A 21,827-nucleotide genomic window follows, 5' to 3' on the forward strand; every position below is an offset into this window, starting at 1 on the left:
TATGACAAAAACGGCTGAATGATTTTGCAGCTCCCATGCCTACCCTGACTACACTGTCTGCATTCTGAATGGTGGTGCTGATGCTTTCTTTTCAGAGGGACTGGCATTTGTGGTAAACTGTGGCAACAGAAAGGGAATCTTAAAACTCATTTGGTGGGAGAGCTGAAAATGGATCTCCTCTTCTGTGCCTCTCACACTTCCCTGTGTTACACCATTAAACATCCTCCCAGGAACCAGAAGCTCCAGGAGAGTCTGTTTAATCACTTCATGCCCAGTATAACGGGGACCATATTTGCAGGATGCTGAGCATGATAACCCCCTGTGGTTAGGGTAACTGCTGTTCCCAGCCCTAACACATACAACACAAAGTGAAACAGTCCCCAAATTATCCTCAGGGCTAGTGGTAGAAAGGAAGAAAGTTACAGAGGTTGATTTGTCCACATTCCCATAATTGGAATGTTGTAGAGCCTAGTTTGGACCCACATTCATTCTTCTTCTTTAGCTTTAAGTTTATTTATTTTTACAGCACACCTACCCTCACAGAGAATATGTGAGAGCTGCTGTTCAGGTGAGAAGAGGTTAATATGCTGAAGGCTGAAGATGAGGACTCCCTGGTCTGATGGTTAACCAAATATGGAAGTACAAAAGCACACCCCTCTAGCTCCCAGACCCCAATCTTTAGCCTTTTCTGTCAATCTGTCCTTTTACTGGAAAAGAAATTCACAACACCACACTGCTGCTGGGGTACCCCCCCCCCCAGCAGGTATGCTGATACTGAATCTACTCTTTATTTGTTTGAGAGTGACAATACACCTGAGGATCTCCAAGTGTGATCCTGGATGAGCAACACCAGTCATCACCTGAGAACCTGTTAAAAGTATAAATTTCCCTTGATCTACTGAATCAAAAACTCAGGGAGGGGGTCCAATAAACTAAATTTTAAGAAGTCCTCTAAGTGATTTCAATATACATTAAAATTTTGGAACACTTGCCATACAGCAAGGCTCTCAAAACTATCTTATTTGCAACTTTTTCCTCTGTTTGTAAGATATTCTTTAGTAATAGGATGTTAAAGAAAAGAGATTCCTTCAATCATCTACAAACTAAGCACTTATTAAGCACTTACTGGATGCAAAGGACTGTGTTAGCTGCTGTGCAGAAAGGGAAGATGAACACAATATGGTTCCAGCCTTCTGTGAGCTCGTCTAGAGTTGATGAGTTGAACATACAGGATTTACCAATAGAACAGAGATGAAAGTGGCACAATGGCCTGATTCCTTGGTTGGCTGTGTGCAAAGCCCTCTCACAAAATGAAGAAAATGGGCTAAACTTACCACTGTATTGTTGATGTTATTAAACCCACTTTTGCTTTTTTTTAGAGAAGGGGAATGAAAAATGTTCATTAAAGCTTAACAATTTGAACCATAACATTTACCAGGTCAGTTACTGAAATAGAATGCACAGCTTCATATTTCTTTGCCATTGCTTTTGCCTTTTGAATCAACCCCAGCTCTAAGAACCTGAGACTTGATCAGGATCATAAAAAGTCATCTTCTATCGGCTCAGCAATTAAACACATTTGCAACATACTCTCCCTTCTATTTAACTTTTATTAAAAGAACTGCTAAGGTACTGAGATGCAGTGCGTAAGATTTATTACCAAAATTATTAACAAATATACAAAACTTATACATGTAATTTTTTACATCCATTTATTCTCTATAATACTGATTTTGTTCAAGTAGGTTATCTACAGTATGTAAACATCCCTTGGATTGACCTCACATAGATCAGGAAAGCCCTCTACCCATGCTTATATCAGATACTTCTTTTTATTTGGCTTTCATTTGTAGCATCTAATCTTCACATTTGGCACATGGAAGAGACATCTACAGTGCAAAAGAGGCAGATTTTCTGGTTTCATTCTGAACAGTTTTGCAGGGGCATAGTTAAAGAGCTGAGAGGAGAACAAGAGCACTCTAACTTGATGGAGTTGAATTAGTTGTGATGCCAACAATTCTTGGTTCAGCCACTAAACTTGAGCACAAAGTCAATGTCTCTTCCTTCTCCCACCCTCCCACCCATTCCCCATGCAAGGCCGACTGTCTTAACCTTGTCTCAAAAAGGGTTAAAAGAAATTCCATCCATCCCAGAACAAGTAGGTTATTTTCACCAAGGAACTTGTTCTGTCGATTGGTTCTGAGGAACACGTTCTTTTGTGTGGGTTGGTTTCTGCAGTTTTGACGAGCCACCAAAATTCTTAAATGGAGAATAAAATAAGATTAAAGAAAAAAACATACGAGAGTAGAACTTTCTATCTGCTTTCCATTTTCAATTTTCACCTCTGTATTTAAGGTCAGGGCATCTTTGCAGTGGTGAAGTGGCAAAGACCTTGGTAAACGGCAAAGAAAAACCAAGCACGCCCACCATCTTGGACTCCAAGCCTTTGAATCCAGTATCCAAAAACTAAAAGATAAGGAAATGAAAAAAGGTATTTGCATATTCTGCCCTCCTCTTCCTCTGTTTCTTTTTGATTAACTTAATCTAATCAAGTAAAGCTGATCCAGAGAGAGCTCTGTCCGCCAGGCTCACCCCCGTTCACGCTCTCCAGCACAGTATTGCTTCAGTGGTTGTCTGCACCTCGTCGGTCCGCGAAGCATCTGCCGGGAACGCGCCCGGACTGGGACACGTGCCTCCCGGCTTCCGTCACCACAGGGGCGCGGGCCCCTCTGACGCCCCGTACAGCTCCGCCAGCTTCCGGAAGCGCGGCCCCCAGTCCGTCAGGAAGTCGAAGCTCTGCTCAGAGTCTGAAGTGGCCGACTGCAGGGAGCTCAGCGAGCCAGCTATGGAGCCGTCCCCCTCGAACATGTATGTCTGGAGGGAGTCGAAGGGCGGGGCCCACAGGTCCATGTCGGCCTCATAGAGCTTGGCCAGCACGTAGCTGTGGACGGTGCTGTTCACAGCGCACGACTGAGGCACATAGCGGGAGAGACTCTCAATCTCGGGCACCATGTCCTGCCGCGTCTTCGAGGCGGCTCCCGTCTGTGCCTCCCGGGGGTTCCACATGGCCGCGATGTCAAAGGCCTCGGTGTCTTCCTCGCCGCCGCCCTCATCATCGTAGCGGACGATATTCTCGTGAATGTTTTCCTCGTCGTCTATGATGTAGGGCTGTTTCCGGTGTCGCCTCATGGACAACATGAGTAGCACCAACACTGCCAGAAAAACAGAGGACAGGTAAATTCTCATTTACCAGTGAGAACTGGCTGTGCGTGTGTGTCATGAATAGAAATGTTCTCAATTAACCAAGGATATGGCAAGCCGTCGTTTTACTTAATGGAGAGCTTAGAGATAGTACTTGTGTATTTTAAACCACAGGGAGTTTTGTTTTAAGTCTACCTCGTTCTCTTTCTACCTTGTCAGATTGAAAATCACGAAAATGCGGAGAAAAAGACTTGGTAGTCCTATATATTTTTTTTAGTGGTTTGATTAAAAGTAATTGCATTTCAAGTCTTTTTGCATTAATTTGCTGCTTGGAAATAGTGTGTCTCTGTGTATGTGTGTGTGCGCGCGTGTGCGTGCGCGTACACTCAACCACCCAATGTAAAATCCCCTTAACAGAGCATTGTGGCCTGTCATAGAGTTAGATATGCTAAGGATCAGTTCATGTTCTCCCACTGTATAATGATAAATATACATTTCTTTGATAATGTGGAAATCTTATGTAGATGGAATCTTGTTTTCTTATATTAGCATCATAGTAGGATTTTACTCTAAAGACAAAATCATATTGATGCATGTTCATATAGACTCATACTAAATATGAGACAAAGTCCTAGTTTTTATATCTCTTCCAAAAAGAAAAAAGAGAGCATAAATGTCCCTTCTCTAATAATCTCAGAAACCCTTCCATCAGAGAGAGAGTTGTGACTTTCCGGATCCGAAGGTATTCATACAAAGGAGGGAATGAGTGGTGATGTTTTATATAACTCATCGTGTTACCAAAGAAACACTACACTGTTAGATATGCCCTTGTAAGTTTGGATAAAATTTTATCTGAACAAATGCATTTTTTTTCCCCAAGATGTGGTCACTGGGATTTAAAAGCGAGATAGAGATAATCCCGTTGAGCTGTTTATCTCTGGGACTGAAAATGTTTTCCAGGAAATGTGTTGAGATTTTAGCTGTAGAACTGCTATTGATTTTTTTCTGGTTGTGCTTTGTTATAGCTGGTGAACAGTGACAGCTTGACAACACTGCAAAATAAGACCCCAGTTTATACAAGGAAAAAAAACTGAGTACAGTCATATGTGCAGTAGGAGATTAAGGACTAACTACTAAAAAGGCACAAGAATAATTTTTAAAAAATGTGAATGTGGAATGAGCTTTTTGTAAGTTGCAATTAAAGCTGTTAATATCTAATATTTTCCCCAGTGTCTTGGGAGAGAAGACACACAAATGGAAGGTAATTGTATACTCTAATATTTTCTCTGTGTGTAAAAATATAAGGCATGGACTACAAGGACGGTGGAATTTCAAAGAAAGAAACTAATGGCGCTTTAAGGAAGTTGGGGGTTCATCTGGGCATTGAAGACTGGAATGTGATTTGGATGGATGCAGGTTGGAGAAATGAGATTAAAAGTGAATGTGACATATTTGTGGGATTCAGGAAACAGTTACTAAACCCAAATATTTTTTTTAGGGATTATGCTAGGCACTCAGGAAATGAAGGTGACATGGTTTCCATTTTTATGACCTTGCAATCTAAGGAGACTATAGACACACTATAATTGATTAATTGATTAATGCAACTCAGATTGTGATAGAGGCTGTCATAGAGTTACAAGTGTTGACAAGAGAGCACAGAGGCACGACTAGTTGGTTCTGCCTGGGGAACTAGGAAAGGTCACAGAGGTGGCATTGGAGTGGTAGGAGTAGTAGTTTGGAAAATGCCAGGAAGCAAAGTTGAAAAAGTATTTGAGTACCTGCTGGAGAGAACTATGACTGTGATGAAGTAGGCAGTTTATAGAACTGGTTCATCTCTTGAAAAATAAAAGATTGCTATGCATCTTACCTTTTAGGTAATCAGATTTAAATAATAAATATTGCATAATGCCCTGAAAGTCATATTTTGTGAAAAGTGGTACTATTTAGCTGAAAGGCTTCCCAGACAGAATCAATTCTGGAGATTTTGTTTGTTTGTTTGTTTGTTTTTTTAGGTACTATATGCACGGTACATAGGGCCTGTGAAATTTTGTAGAAATTAGATACATATTTGAGATATGGAAAAAAATTGCAAAGTCAAAATTAGTGTTCATTTAATTGTCCACAAAATATGGTATTTTATAACAAATTAACTGCAATTCAAATCTTACATGTTTTTATGAATTATATTTAATGTAGGATGTATACACATTCTACTCTGTTTGCTAAGTTGTGAATTGGGGTTTAAAACTATGAGGATTTTACAACAGCTTTGCTCAGTTTAGCTCCTGAAAAAGGTCTCCTTATTTGCCACATTCAAAAGACAAGTCAGAATTGGTTTGGGAGCGACAAAATAATTGCCCCTTATGCACCAGTTCTAACTGTGCGTCTTCTCCATGGCAGCCTCTTTAAATAAGTCTTTCTGTAATGATGATGACTTCTGCTTTTTGTGGGTCAGGGTGAACTTGTAACTGGCGTTTTTCAGACAGAAGTTCCAAGCCTGGAAATTTCTCCTAGGAGCAAGTGTTTTTAAAGGCCTCTTTCAGTTTGTCCTGTTCTGCACTCAAGGGCTCCCATTGCCACCTTATGGACGTTCAAGGAATTGCAGGAAGGATTGATTTGCCAAAACAGGGACTAGAAACCATAACAGTTTGCTCTGATACTAGGGATCCAAGGACTCAGAAAGGTTATTTATTTATACTACTTCTCCCTTCATGTAGAACTGAACTGATTCAACAAAATTAAACCACAGACCTACTTTAAAATTCATCCAGGTGCAGATATTTCACAGGCAGATATTTGGTCAGATTAAATCTCTTGGTGTAGAAGTGATACGGGATCCTTGGTAACTGCTTGTCTGTTCTAATTTAAATTTCCAGTGCTCTACTTTATCCCTCAGAGAGAACTAGGATTTCTTTTATATTGAATAATATCATTATCTACAAAATATTTTCTTTAAGCAAGATATGTTTGCTATGGATTCAGTCTGAAGAATTGGGTTACAGATATTTTCTTAGTTTCAAGAATTGCTTTAGGTGGTGGTGTTGTTGTTTTTGAGTGTTGGTTTAGAAAACAATTGCATGAATGTCCTTATGTACAAGGGAGCTGGGTGGGGTGGTTGTTTTGCAGCATGATTTGAGAGAAGGAAGGAAGCAATAGCACTCTTCCAGTAGCCTGTAGTCACATGTTTTTATTTCACCAGCAGAGGCAAACTGGCCCCTGTTCTGTCACTGTTCCTTGTTAGACGGCTCAGTGCCTGGAGGGGTGTTAAGGCCTCAAACAGTTTATTCCTCAGAAATCCATGTAGTTTACTCTATCACTTCTTAAAATCTCTGCTCCAAGATCCCCTTACCTGTGAGACCTTCCCTGACCACCCTATTTAAATGCTTCCCCCCACCACCCAGGCACTCCAACCGTCTTCCCTCTCTGTAACATTTATCACTGTCACTTGTGAGTCTACTGTCTGTCTCCCTCCATGGGAATGTAAATCCCTTGATGGTAAGGATTTTCATATTTTTTTGTTCGCTGCTAAATCTAGCACTTTGACCAGTGCCTGACATATAAGAGGACTCTATAACTACTTGTTAAATGAATGAATTGTTTTAGAGTATACTCCTATGAGCAAAGGACAAAGGAAATGGATATTTTGATACCAGGAGAGTGAGGTCAGATGAGAGTATAATGAAGGAAGTCCTGCATGCAGTGGTTGGCGATAGCATTCTTAACAGTGGCCTGAAAGGACTGGGAAGGTGGGATGGAAAAAGAGAGAGTAGACTTTCATGAAGGGCAGCAGAGTTCTGAAGTGGAGATTGGAGCTTGGCAAAATTCAAACTTTTCTTCTTTTATAAATTTTGCTCAGGTATTGCTCTGTTATTTAGTACATTTGAGGTCCCTTTGCTACAGTAGCGCTCTCTGCTTAAGCATGTCCTGAGATGTCCCTGCTTAGGAATCATGAGCTCCTTTAAGGGACTGTCCTTGATGCTTCATTCTGCTAAAGACCACATTGCCTGGCACACTGCCTTAGCATGATGACAGGCAGCTTGGGGACACCATTATATCAAATAATGACAGCAGAGGCAGCTGTTCTTGGAAAACTGTGAACATGAACACAAAATACAGGAGGCATCAAAAGCTACCGTTGGTCCAGAGAGTCAAAGATGATCTGGGGTCTATGGATCTTTCTGGAACTGGAGTATTGATCCACGCTGCCGTGACTACAAGGCACAGGGCCTGACTTCCAGCTGCCTTGGACATAGGGATAGCCTGTGATCTGGAAGGGGTTTGAGACCAGGAGGCAATATACACCTGATGCATTTCTAGATAAGGTCAGTGGTTTTCTGCCATAGCTTTGTTCTGAGGCTTAGTTCAACCCTTAGCAAGTGGTTTTCTTTCCGGGAGCCACTTTTATTACATTGCTAGAGTAGTGTTTATTTACTGGGTAAAGTGACATAGGGGTTTGTGAAAGTGTCTGGCACGGTGTATTGATCACCGAGCACTCAGCAATGATTCCTTCCTGCCCACTCCCATAGCTTAGGTTTCAGTTGCCTGGAGTCAGGTATACCCTGCTTTTTTGTTCTCAAAACCTAAGTACAGGCATGGTTTGCTTCCTTGGCTAGTGGTGGCTTTTCGTGTTGGTAATAATGTTCACAAGGTTCCAGAGGGGGAGAGAGGCATCATACCCTCTCCTCATCTTACTGGTCTAGAAGGCCATTGTGTTAGGGCGCCAAGCAGGACTGTTCGGAGTAGAACTCCTCATGTTGCCCCATTCAGTGGCTTGTAATTCTGGAATCTGGGGATGAACATTTAGGAGAAGGCGGTACCTCTGTGGCACAGAGAAGCACAGTGTATGGCCTGCCTGATGTCAGTCCTGGTTCTGTCTCATCACTTTGGGCCTGCCACTTACCTCTTTGTACTTTAGCTACTGCTTATCTGAAACGAAGAGGTTAGAAGAGGTGATCACCCTCTTGTCCTAAATTGTAGTTTCTGTTCTATCATGGTAAAATGGACTTGCTTTGTTCTGAAATAAACTCTGTGAAGGCTAGGATGTGTCTGTTACTTATTGAGACTGGCTCCTAGTGCATTGCCCCAGCACTGAATAGCTGTGTTAGCGAACAGGAAAAGAGCCACGTACTCACCTAAGAGGACAAGGATGCAAGCCAAGATGGCGATTAGGGCACCCCGGCTCAAACTGACTGGGAGCATGTAGGCCTCGGGGCTGCAGGACATAACCTGGCCGTCATCGTCGCAGCTGCACACCTGGATAGTCAGTGTGCCTGTGCTGCTCAGCGCTGGCTGCCCATTGTCTGCTATCAGGATGGGCAGGTAGAAGACGCTCTGCTCCTGCTGCCGGAAGCCAGACCTCCTGGTTAGAATCCGGGCAGTGTTATCTGAAGAAGGAAAGGTTTCCAAGATTGAAAAAGGGAAGAGGAAACAGGACAGGGATGAAGAAAATGGAAGAACCAACAAGTGAATTAATTTCTTGGCTTGAGGAAAGCAAAGGGGCAAGAACAGCAAGTAGGAGGGAGAGAGAGGGATAGTAAAACATTCCCTGGAGGTGTTTACATGCAGCCAAAGCGGGTTTTGCCTGGATCAGCATTTAGATTCAGAAACCAAGATTTTTGCTTGCTTCTAGTTGAAACCCTGAGCCCTAGGAGAGAAACCCTTTTTAGCGTTGTCCTACCCTTTGTGACATAAAGTGCCCAGGGCTAACTGTCGGACTTCACAGATCTAACTAAAATGTCCCCAGGAAAGCTTGACAGAAATGAACACTCACTGACGACTTGTGGTCTCTGTTTATTCCTGCTCAGCAGCTTTCCAAAGCCTGGTTGCTGCTTTGTGTCTCCAGGACAGGAACGCTGAGGAGCCCATGCGGTTGTGGCAGATTGGTTATTTTTGCCACTTTCTACTTTGGATGGAATGCCCATCTTTTGCTATTTTCTTTCACGCCTTTGAAATGCAGTGCGAATTCCTTAAGTGCTTTTTGAAGAACATGCTCATTTAGCAGAACCTTATTTGAAATTCCTTAATCATATGATGCACCTGGTTATTTGCCCCTACTTTGTGGTCTGAGGTTAAGCAGTTAATATGAACTTGGTGAAAATTTGTCCCTCATCAGCGATATTAGTCCCTCTCCATCCCCCCTCCTCACAGTTTTAAAGGGAATTAGCCAAATTGTTTCTGCAAAGCTAATGTTTGTGTTTGCGTTTGTATACATTTATATTTGCCTACTATCGTGTTCTAGATTTTTAATATTTTTAATCCAGGTTCTCACATTTTCTTGAGTAGGTTTGAATTCTAAGGCAGACATATTTTTGCAAAGGTCACGTCATTTTCAGCAGAGGTATAATTTGAGAGATGTAGAACATACAGAACATACAAGCAGTGACCCTCAAAATTCATATTTACACAAAAGTGAGGTTCTCTGGATATGTTTTGCATTTCACAAGAAAGTTTAGAACTTCACAAAAAATTCTGAGCGCCTAACCAAAGTAAACATTATTAATTAATGATCATCAATATTTCTGTTTTTCCTTCCCTTCCTGGACTTATGAAGGATTATATTTTCCTACCCTCTTGAATTTAGTCATGTGTATGCAGTTTGCTTTGGTTGATGAAAATGAGCAGAAGTGATTTGTGTCACTTCTAGGCAGAAGCAATAAGAGCCGCTGTGTGATTCTCTGTCCTCTTTTACCTTGCTGTGGTAATTGGAATGGGGATCCAGGCAGTTTGGGACACTGAGCTACACGTGGTGGCCAGCTACCCTGGGCCACTCAGATCTGCAGTGGGCTTTATGTGAGCAAGAAATTAACTTCACTTGGGTTATGCCACTGAGATTTTCGTGGTGATTGTTCTGTGGCATAACCTAGCCTATTCTGACTAATACATTATCCCTTAATCTATTTTTCCTCCTCCTCCTTCTCCCCTGCCTTTGCATGGAAACAGCTATTGTTTATTGAGTGCTGATGTGCCAGGTACTTATACTTTACATACACTTAACTTTATAGCAACTTGGTGAGATATTGATAATCTTACCCTTTTACAGTGATTAGTGTCCAAAGTCACTAACTTAATAGCTGAGTGAGGATTTGAACCCTGATCTCTCTGACTCCAAAGCATGCACTTCTTCCATTGTGCTATGTAATCTCTCAGTAGTTCAAAAACATTACTGTCAAAAATTTATTCAGCTAATCTAAATCTCTTCCTGCTTTGGCAAAGGCTCCTTTCCTCTTATTTTCTTCTCAGTGGAGAAAGATAAAATTGGCTGCTGACTTGAGGATTATATTACTATTTCCATGTACCACACAATCCACCCACCTTTTTGTTTGCTAGACTTGATGCTGAGTACTAGTGACTCTGCTTCCCAGTTTGAAAATTTCAGTTTTTTAGAAAGCAAGTTTTTCTCTGAACAAATATTTTTTGTTTTATTTTATTTTTTGGTTTCATGTAAGCTTGGTCATAAGACTTATAGAAAAACTGACCAGAGCTGAATTGCATAGAAGAATTACGTCATGCCTACTATCATTATATATTTCTTGATCTCAGGATTATTTAGGATGAAAGAAAAAAGAGCATCACATTAGTGAGCCCAGTCCTGGAAGGGCTTGTCGTATAGTAGCCACTTGGAAAATATTTGGGAATTCAGTGACTAGAGCTCTGGTACCTCATTTAGAACTAGTATTTGTGGAGAGATGACATGAAACACTGTTTGTTTGTTTGTTTTTTTTTTTTTTTGACTAAAGCAGGATCTAACTTCTAGTCCTAATCTTAATGCTTACTCACTCTCTGTTCCTTACTTTCCTTATCTATAAAATGGGACAATGAGAATCAGAGGGATTAGTAACTTCCTTGCAAACCTTACCGGATTATAATAGCTATAAAACAGTTTGGGAACATGCTTTTGATACTGTAAAGTGCTATATAAACACAATTTTTTTTCATAATGTTTTGGGGATAAAAAGTAAAGAAGGCTTTACTTGAAATAGTGCCCTATTGTGTTTTTGTAAAAGAATGTCATGTTTTGGTCAGGCAGTAGTGGGCTTGACAGTAGATCCACCATGTCAGATGTTGGTCATTCGCAGATTTTGAATGAGCCTCAGTAAAGGGACCTTGTGAGATAAATTGCCAGGAGAAGATCGAGAATTCATTCTTTCTGGGGAAGATGTGCTGACTTCTGTTTTGGGAAATCTACCAAGAGATGAATCATTTCTTTTTATAGTCTTCATATTCTAATGGCCCATCTTTTTAAGGTTTTGGTTCCATGAATTTGTGCCCAGAGTCGTCTTTAAGGAATTTGCAGCATTTTGCTGGATATTGTTTCTGTATTGATTCTTACAAATGCCAGTGTGAAGGAAGAGATTGAGAGCCAAAAATTTCAAGAAAAACAATATGTTTCTTATAGTGACTTTGGACACGAATCACTGTAAAAGGATAAGGTTATCAATATCTCACAAAGTTGCTATGAAGATTAAGTGTATGGAAAGTATAAAATTATTTATAACTCCCTCCTTCCCCAGGGTTTCCTTTGTAAAACCAATCCTGAGAAGGCTAAAATCACTGTTTGCAGGAAGAGTTTCCCTGTGAAGCAGAAAATGAATTGTTCAAAACTTTGACCTATTAAAAAATATTCTTAATTATAATATTTCCTCTGTTATAACTGTGATATTCCTTCACAGCAATTTTATGATAACATGTAGAAGGTCAAAGGGAAGACATGGAAGAAAACTCTCCATTTAAAAGAAAACAGGTTTGAGATGCTTGAGTTTCTTAGCAGAAGAAAATGGTGTGGGATTGAGTCTTTAAGTCTCAAATAATTGATGTTTGAAACTGAGGTCAATCATGCCTAATCATGAGTTTTTGTTACCCTTCGTTTAGATTGTTATAAAATGAAAATTAACATTTTTTTTTTAAGAATTGGAATGGAAATAAGGAGACCGTAGCCCAGAGAAGTGGTAACCTCCTCAAGGTCAGATAGCTAGTTGGTAGCAGAATTAGCAACAGAAGCAGTCCACTTGACAGATTTAAATTATTTTTTCAATTGCTCTGACCTTTCTTTGAAGCAAATCATCTGGCTAGAGAACAAAAGTCCCTTGTTTTCCCATCTGTGCCCAAAGAAGAGTGTGGTAGGTCTATAACATACTTAAAATCCTTAGCACCGATCTGAATACTTATTGCAGAAGAGGAGTCGGGAAATCCGTTCCCGCAAAGCTGTAGGTGGGGAGCACTTTCTGGAATAAGGAGCCCCACATTGCTGTGTCTTTCTCACTTATTCTTAAGGACTAAAGTTCTTTCAATGCTGAAACTGCCATGTGTGTTCCTATGTTTGCCCTTTGCTATCTCTGTGATTTATCCTTTCTCTCCTTTTTGTTCTGACACCTTTTCACTGTTTCCTTTCCCCCTCTACTCCTTGCTTAGAAATGTCTCAAGTTTTTCTCCTTATCTAGGTTCCTTTCTATCCTTTTGTCAGATTTTTTCCCATGGTTACAGAACATGTAGACGTGGCCACTGTGTGGGGAATGAAGGAAAGCGTCTGCCTCTGTTGCCTCACATTTGTCAACTGAGTGCAAGTTTTAGAGTCAGCAGAGGACGTTGTCTTTGATGTTCTGAAACAACTTTAAAAGACACTATGAACTAGCATTAATGACCTCCTTGCTTTCAGAGAGCAGGTGACTTTTGACACTCTTTGCATGGTACAGTAACCAAAAGTATTCAGCCCAAGCGGTAGCAAGTCAGGGAAAGCCAGCCCTCCACCTAATTACCTTGGTTGTCCCTTACGGTGAAATTGGGGTTGTTGGCAGCCTTGGGAGCGATGCTGTAGTAGAAGCGCTGACCGGCACGTGGGTCATCTTGGTCCACTGCACTCACTGTCTGGATCAGCTGAGGGAGGGGACATGAAATCAGAGAGTTGGAGTCTAAGGAAAAAGCTTCAGGGCCCAGTGAAATTCCAAACCCTGAAATCTAGTTGTTTCACCCAAAGAAGACATCAGGAAATTTACCTGTAAAGTCTCCAGGCATTACACAACTCAGGATTTAACTTGGCCTTATTTTGTTAGCCCTGGGGACATTAATTGGCACAGGATAAATTTTACCTAACTATTTCTGATGTTAGACATCAACATAACTTGTACTCTCACACCCAGGCCAGCCATTTTTAGTTAGTCTAAACAGAAGACTGAGTAGAAAGATTGTGGGGTGCCACCAGGTCCTGCTTTGCCCCCTCCATTTTTTCCTGCTTCCAACCCACCTGTTTAACTACATCATTTGGGTTAATATTTCAGGGTTAAATTGCTATATCTGGGACACCCCTATTTAAAAATGACCATTAATATGGGAGGAGAACAAGCAGGTACATCAGCAGTGGCTGTGTCAGATTGACAGAAAACAGAGCTGTGGGAATGAGTCACAGGGCAGCAGCATTTTTTTGGGGGTGTGAGTGGGGTGTAGCTGAAAAAGTATTAGAGCCCAAGACCCCTTGGGGTGGGAGGTATAGAACAGGCTAGAGTCAGAAGCTAGGAGTTGGGGAGAGCAAGAGGTGGAGTGCTTCCTCTTGAGCTCTTTGGCCAAAATTTTGCCTTTTCCACAATGCTTTTAATAGCAGCAAGCTGCCACAATGATTGTGGAGACCATGATGAAAAGGCCATTAAAGAAAGCAGTGTGAACCAGATCATTTCAACAGCAGCAGACAATGGACTATGGGAGACAGGAAAGGTGCAGAGCTGGTAGTTGCCTTCTTATGTGTTTGCTCCTCTGGCAACCAGTAGTATGGGCTACTTCCATCCCCCTGGGCCTGGCCCTGGCCCTGTAGACTTGACCCTCCAGCTGTTATAACCTGGCTGTGCTTCAGCCAGGGTAGAAACCTGCAATATCAGAGGGCTGCCGGAGGGCCCAGGTGAGCTTGCTTAGTCTTTATTTCTTCATTTGGAAATTAAGGATGATAATACTGCCCTCTCAGTGTGCTAAAGATTAAATAAACCATGGGAGCTCCCAGTTCACGGTGTTGCTCAGACCCCCCTTCAGTGAAGGAGTTGATGCCTCAGCCTTCAACTATCAGGTCTGAGAATTGTCTCAGTTGCAGAGCCAGGTTATCCAAGGTCACCACACCCTTCCCAGGACAACCCACATCCAGGGACTAATTGATAAGATAGTGTAAAGGCCTGGCCAGCCCATCCCAGCTTGGGAAAGCTCTAGTTCTGGAACTCTCTGTGAAGTAAGTCGAGGATGTTAGTGGTTCTGCATCACAACTGGGCTCCTCCTTTTACTCAGTCCTACTTCCTCTCCTTCCCTTCCACAGTTGCTGGTCCAAAGGTACCACTTAATAACATCTTGTGTGGAAAACTCCATCTCATTGTATGCCTCTGGGGCTGGGGGTAACCCAGCTGACCTCTGACTTCTTTGGTGAATCTAAAAGTTGGGGGAATGGAATTGCATAAGGAGAAGGGTCAGGAGAGTCATAGAGGTGAACATGCTCCAGTGTAGCCTGGTGTCAACGCTGCTTCCACATTGGTCACCCTCCTGCCCCACCCCTGGCCTAGAGACAAATCCTGTATGTTTTCATCTGCTTTTTGGTGCCAAACATCGTATGAATAACGTATTTCTTGATGAACAGTTATAAATAGGTGCCCAAATATAATTTGGCAAACATACTTGGAAGAATCATTCCAGAATATCCAACCTGTGAATTATGTGTATATTGGTGAGATGGGGGCAGGTTGGTTGTGTGGTTCTAAAGAATGAAGAATAAAGACGTTGGCTTACCAGACCTGGGGGCACCTGTGACCTGCTCTTCCACCCTCCACCCTATTGACAGTGTCAGTCCATGCTCCAGGTAGTATTCTCCTCAGCAGGTCTCGTTCTGCCCTCAGCTGCCCACAAGTTTGTTGTCTGATTTCTTTGTGGGCCTCCTTCTTGGCTGCTCACTGGGAGGAAAGCAGGTATCCTGACTTATGCAGATGCACAGCTGATGACAATGTTTGGCAGCAAGAACACATGGAAGCCTGAGTTTTTATAACCCAGCCGTACCTGCTGAGCTGAGTGCTTTGAAAATCTTCAAAACATTTCCCAGAGCCAAAATCAAAGGGAAGGATTTTCAGTATCTTGGGCTAAAGATGACAAATGTGACAGCCTTGCGCCTCATGCTCTGAGCTCTCCTTTAAGTCACAGATAAGCTGTGCTTCCAAGGACTGTCTAATAGACCACTAAAAGATGCATTTAGAAATGGGGGATATGTTTGTATGACTCCAAAAATAAGAGAGGTGGCTAAAGTGCTGTCATCCTGTCAGGAATGCAACTTCTCTTTGGAAGTTTTTTAAGAAATGCAGAGTGTTTCATTTTGGTTTTTTTTTTTTTTTTTGAGGGCATGTTAACTTACTGTACTACTTATCATACTCTTTATATCATAGCTCCTCTTGTCATATTACATGAAACAAAAATAAAGGCCCAAACTCCTTTCCTCAAAACTCATTATGCCTGAGCACAGTAACTCTTGTTACTTTTGCTTTTTCCCTCCCTGTCATTGTTCACATGTAAACATAATTTTATAACTGCAAGTAGTAAGTGTAGTTTTTGTACCTCCTTCCTTTGCTTCTTATAATAACATGGATCATTTCTTAAGCTATAAAGTCTTCATCATAACTGTTATTAGTTGCATAATGTTTCAGGTTTTTCTAGACTAGAAGTAGAATCATCCTAGGCTTCTTGGGAAAAAAAAACCTCATTACGGAGTTTCAAGAATCAATGGATGAGATAAGTTTAGATTAGAATCACAAGACACCTGCTTTCTTCTGGGGACAGGAATCACTTTTCGTTTTGACTGGATAGAATGGTAAAAATGTGTTGAGTTAATACTTGGTGAGTACAGGAAGCTGATGTAAGTTTTGGTTATGCAGATACGGTCTTTCTGTGTAGCCGCGTGCTGGCTGTGATGCTCCAGGTGAGTGAGAAGCGAAAGCAAATGCCCCATGATGGTCTGCAGGCCTGATTTACCAAAACCGGAGTCCTTGCCTTGTAAATTTATGTGCTTCACAAATCCATAAACTAGAGATGATCCTTTCATGATAAAATGACCCCCTGCCTATTTCCCCCACTAACAGAGCCCACAGGACCACAGGATATATTCTGGGGGAAACAAATTAGGGCTGTTAGGTAGAGGAGGAGAGCATCTTACAAAAGCAGGAGCAGAATGGGGGCCTCACCCTATGATATGAGGGGTGGAGGGATGGACCATAAGTGGGCAATGCCTGAAACATGCATTAACACATGGCCACTGCAAACAGTTCTGGATGTTTCTTAACTATACCATGTGGAATTTTATCAACTGAGGATTTATTTAGATGTAAAAGCATAGTTAAAACAAGATACAAGTCTGAAGATTATGTAAATATAGTTATTTCTACTGAGTAGGAATTTGTTCCTTCAGATTACTTTCCTCCCAAAACTTATCTGACATAAGCAGCACTAAGAAAATGGGTGTTTTAATTAGGAGAGAAGAGAGTGTAGGTAATTTTAGGTAATAGCATTCTGAGACTAGGGCAAGCCGTCCTTAAACAAGGAACTTCTTGCCAGATGTTAAAAAAAAAAAAAAAAAAAGACATTAGAAGATGGAGAATATAAGCTTTCTCTATTGCAAAATCTTTTCTGGGATTAGTGCTAAACTCAGGAAAAGGAGACCTCATTTCTGGGACCCAGAGCACACGTTATTGTACTGTTGGTACTGTACAGTTCAGTTACAAAGTGGGTAGATAGCTTTTTACAGGCTAGCCTGTGACTCAAGCCACCACCAAAGCATTATTTAGATTATAATATGTGATGTAGGTTCCAAATAGTTGACTTAGCAAATAAACTATCGCAACATGATATACAGAAGTTGGGGACCCTGTTTTGTAAACAGTTAAAGTTTCTGGAATATAAATCTCCCTGATGGCAAATGTGGTTATCTCTTAACACTCATTTCCGTAGGTTGGAGGTTAACCAAGGTGTGCACACCTCACAGTATGCCTTACCTGCCCTGCTTTGGCATTTTCACAGACAGACGCTTCATAGAATCTGGGGAACTCTGGAGCATTGTCATTCACATCTAAGACTTTGATTGTGACAGAAACACTTCCAACCTGGGAGGGATTGTCTAAAGAGAGCACAAAGAAAACCAAAGGTGAGGGTTCAACAGTGCAGGAATAGAAGCTCTTTGCACTACTTTGCATCTTGTCAGTCTGTTTTTAATGGAGTGGATAAAGTACATGGAAATGGTAACACGAGCATAGAATGTTTTTGCTGCCTGTTAAGAGTGTGGCCATAAGATCAGAAGCTTGGGTAGCAATGAGATGTTTGTTGGAGAGTGCGTACTTTATCAGGAGTATGAGGGGATGGGCTAGACTTGAGCCAGGAGCAGGTGTCACAGAATGAGTCATAAAAAGAGATTTTTGAATCTCTCACGTGGCTCATACTTCAGGTTCTGGAATTAAAGGCAGGTTGACTCTGTGTTCTGTATTTTAAACCTATTTCTAATCTGATGCATACTGTGTGGCATTGCTTGGCTTTATTTCTGTAAAATAATCAGTTCTCTGAATTATATTTGAAAAGGTTTCAAGTTACTCCTGGAATACAGATAATGCTGTGCATTTATTTCTGCTTAAAGACTAAGAAGATATTGGATATTACAGGATCAAACACACAGCAAATTCGGATCTTTGTCTAGGGCAGGAGAAGATACCCATGGTCACTCAAGGGGAAATGTATCTGTCTTTGACTTGACACTGACACAGGCAAATAATTTCATTACCCCAGCAGTGCCCTTCCTAAGTATTTTTCAGTTTTAGTACCACCCCAAGAAGACAAAATAGAAATTTCAAGACTATAAATTACCATTAGTAAATAATTTTACTGAGTCCCAGAATGTCTCGTTTTCTGGTTCATTTTTTCACCTTTTCCATTAACTTTAATCATTATTAATGTATTCCAACTGTGATCTTATTAGGCCATAATGAAAATGATCTTCTGGTTCATTTTTTTCTTCCTCTTTTTCTCAAAAATGTCTATGCTCTACTGTGTTTCCCTGTGACATACTTCTATTCCTTGGTTACAAGAAAGTGCCAACACAATTCAAATGCTTTTTTTTTTTCATTGCAACAGTGGTGCTTGTTCATAGAAAGAATAGTGGAAATTCCAGAGAAACATAAGAGAATAAATATGATCTACAGTTCTACCACCAGAGAGAACCATAATATGGTATACAGAGCATTATATATGTGTCCCAAAATGGACACACACACACACACGTACACACACACACACACACCAACAGTGACAGGTAAGCAAAATAAAAAAGTTGGATTCAGAACTTTAATATTTTAAGGTAATATTATCCTGTGTCATTGAATATACTTCGAAAGCCTGGATGTTAATGCCTCTGTGATATTCTCATTTTATTCTGTGGCTATACCATAATTTACTTAATCTATCATTGGACGTTTAAGTAATTCCTGTTTTTTCCCATTTTTAAATAACATTGCAGTGAACATTTTGTCCATAAATCTTTGTTGATACCTATGATTATTTCCTTAAGATAATTACTAGAGAGAGTACCTAAGATGGTGGCTAGGAGAGACAGGGCAAAAAAACACCTCCTTGAAAAATACTAGATAAAAGCCAGAAAGTGACCCAGAACACCAGTTCCAGTGATGCACCAGCTGAACAAGGTCTGCTAAACCCACAGGGACCATGCACTTGATGAAACTGGGAGTCTGCGTTCTGAAACGAGTGAGTAAGCCAGCTGAATATCCGACAGCCACACTGCAGTGTGGGGAAACCGTGGGTTGGCGTTTGGAGGCGGACTAGTTCTTTTTTAAAAAACCGAAAAGCTGCTGCAGGTCGGCAGCAAGAACCACACAGTTAAGTGTGGCAGGAACGGGCTGTGTGAACGCCTCAATATCTGGTGTGGAAGATAGCCTTTTGTGCACCTGCTGCTAATTGTCTTGGAGCGAGGCAGGCAGAGGTGAGCCTAAAGGGGAAAATAACCATGCTCCTTGCAGCCATCTTCCTGGTGGGCTGGGATTGCTCCTGCCCGGCGCTGGAGCCATAGCCCAGAGCTGCGCCAAAAAACAGGAAGTGTTTCCAGCAACACGCGCACATGCCACAATATCGGGCATGGACAATAGCCTTTCGTGCGCCCACAGCTAATTGTCCCAGAGCTGGGAAGGCGGAGCTGTGCGAAAAGGGGGAAATTAACACGCCCCATACAGCCATCCTTACAGCAGGCTGCGAATGCACCTACATGGCCCGGTGGCCCAGAACTTCCCTTGAGGGACAGCGCGCACTTGTGATGTAGCACAGCCTTCCCTCAGCAGAGGCCCTAGAAAGGCATGGCTTGAAAGAGGGACCCACTCGGAAATCCCAGGGACCATACCCCAATACCAAGGACTTGTCAGTCAGCAGCAGAGACAATCTGTGGTGAGACTGAAATGAAGGTTTAGACTCTTGCAACAGCCTTAAACCTCCAGGAACACCTGGGAGGTTTGATTATTAAAGCAGCCCTCCCTCCCTAACCACTCAGACACATGCCCCATATTCAGGGCAGAGAGCACCAACAACACACCCAAACTTGGTGCCCCAATTGGATCCCACAAAAATCAGACCCCCACACACCACAAAGACAAAGTTGGGGAGAACTGACTTGAGGGGAATAGGTGACTCGTGGACACCTTGTGCTGGTTAGTTAGAGAAAGTGTACTCCACCAAGCTGTAGATCTGCAAATTAGAGATTAGGCTTTGAATAATCCTACATATCCTAAAAGAACCCTATCAAGTAAAGCAAGTGCCAAGAGCCCAAAAACAACAGAAAATTTTAAAGCATTTGAAAAAAACAGACAATATGGATAATCTAAACCCAAACACCCAAATCAAAAGAACAGAGGAGAGACAGTACTAGGAGCAATTAATCAAAGAACTAAAGAGGTGAGACCATGGCACAGGATATAAAGGACATGAAGAAGACCCTAGAAGAGCATGAAGAAGAAATTGCAAGAGTAAATAAAAAAATGGATGATCTTATGGAAATAAAAGAAACTGTTGACCAAATTAAAAAGATTCTGGATACTCATAGTGCAAGACTAGAGGAAGCTGAACAACAAATCAGCAACCTTCAGGGCCACAGAACAGAAAATGAAAGAACAAAAGAAAGAATGGGGAAAAAAATCGAAATGGATCTCAGGGATATGATAGATAAAATAAAACATCCAAATATAACACTTATTGGTGTCCCAGAAGGGGAAGAGAAGGGTAAAGGTCTAGAAGGAGTATTCAAAGAAATTGTTGGGGAAAACTTCTGAAACCTTCTACACAATATAAATACACAAAGCATAAATGCCCAGCAAACTCCAGATAGAATAAATCCAAATAAACCCACTCCAAGACATATTCTGATTAGACTGTCAAATACTGAGGAGAAGGAGCAAGTTCTGAAAGCAGCAAGAGAAAAGCAATTCACCACATACAAAGGAAACAACATAAGACTAAGTAGTGACTACTCAGCAGCCACCATGGAGGCGAGAAGGCAGTGGCATGACATATTTAAAATTCTAAGAGAGAAAAATTTCCAACCAAGAATACTTTATCCAGCAAAGCTCTCCTTCAAATTTGAGGGAGAGTTTAAATTTTTCACAGACAAACAAATGCTGAGAGAGTTTGCTAATAAAAGACCTGCCCTACTTCAGATACTAAAGGGAGCTCTACCGACAGAAACAAAGAAAGGAGAGAGAGATACGGAGAAAGGTTCAGTACTAAAGAGATTCAATATTGGTTCATTAAAGGACAGTAAGAGAGAGAGGGAAAAAATATATCTGACAAACATAAACCAAAGGATAGGATGGCTGATTCAAGTAGGCCTTCACAGTAATAACGTTGAATGTAAATGGATTAAACTCCCCAATTAAAAGATATAGATTGGCAGAATGGATCAAAAAATATGAACCATCAATATGTTGCATACAAGAGACTCATCTTAGACACAGGGACACAAAGAAATTGAAAGTGAAAGGATGGAAAAAATATTTCATACAAGTTACAGCCAAAAGAAAGCAGGAGTAGCAATATTAATCTCAGATAAAATAGACTTTAAATGCAAGGATGTTATGGGAGACCAAGAAGGCCACTACATACTAATAAAAGGGGCAATTCAACAAGAAGAAATAACAATCATAAATGTTTGTGCACCCAATCAAGGTGCCACAAAATACATGAGACAAACACTGGCAAAAGTAAAGGAAGCAATGGATGTTTCCACAATAATTGTGAGAGACTTCAACACATCAGTCTCTCCTATAGATAGATCAACCAGACAGAAGACCAATAAGGAAATTGAAAACCTAAACTGATAAATGAATTTGATTTAACAGATATATATAGAACATTACATCCCAGATCACCAGGATACACATTCTTCTTTAGTGCTCACGGAACTTTCTCCAGAATAGACCATATGCTGGGACATAAAACAAGGCTCAATAAATTTAAAAAAATTGAAATTATTCAAAGCACATTCTCTGACCACAATGGAATACAATTAGAAGTCAGTAACCATCAGAGACTTAGAAAATTCACAAACACCTGGAGGTTAAACAGCACACTCCTAAAATAAATGG

General features: G+C 41.1%; 1 protein-coding gene across 1 annotated transcript in view; it reads right to left on the minus strand.

Annotated features, from left to right (window-relative positions):
- Positions 1-2,089: 2,089 nt before the first annotated feature.
- The window catches only part of CDH20 (cadherin 20), a 233,588-nt gene continuing 213,850 nt past the window's right edge, over positions 2,090-21,827 (minus strand). The window contains exons 9-12 of the mRNA XM_037805546.1: positions 17,196-17,317; positions 12,957-13,074; positions 8,337-8,588; positions 2,090-3,212 (exon numbers count right to left, since the gene is read on the minus strand). Coding sequence (XP_037661474.1) covers positions 2,707-3,212; positions 8,337-8,588; positions 12,957-13,074; positions 17,196-17,317 — 998 coding nt within the window. The 3' untranslated portion in view covers positions 2,090-2,706. The remainder of the gene's footprint in view (positions 3,213-8,336; positions 8,589-12,956; positions 13,075-17,195; positions 17,318-21,827) is intronic.

The sequence above is a fragment of the Choloepus didactylus genome, chromosome 16, assembly GCF_015220235.1.
Source record: "Choloepus didactylus isolate mChoDid1 chromosome 16, mChoDid1.pri, whole genome shotgun sequence".
In the NCBI taxonomy this organism is placed as follows: domain Eukaryota; kingdom Metazoa; phylum Chordata; class Mammalia; order Pilosa; family Megalonychidae; genus Choloepus; species Choloepus didactylus.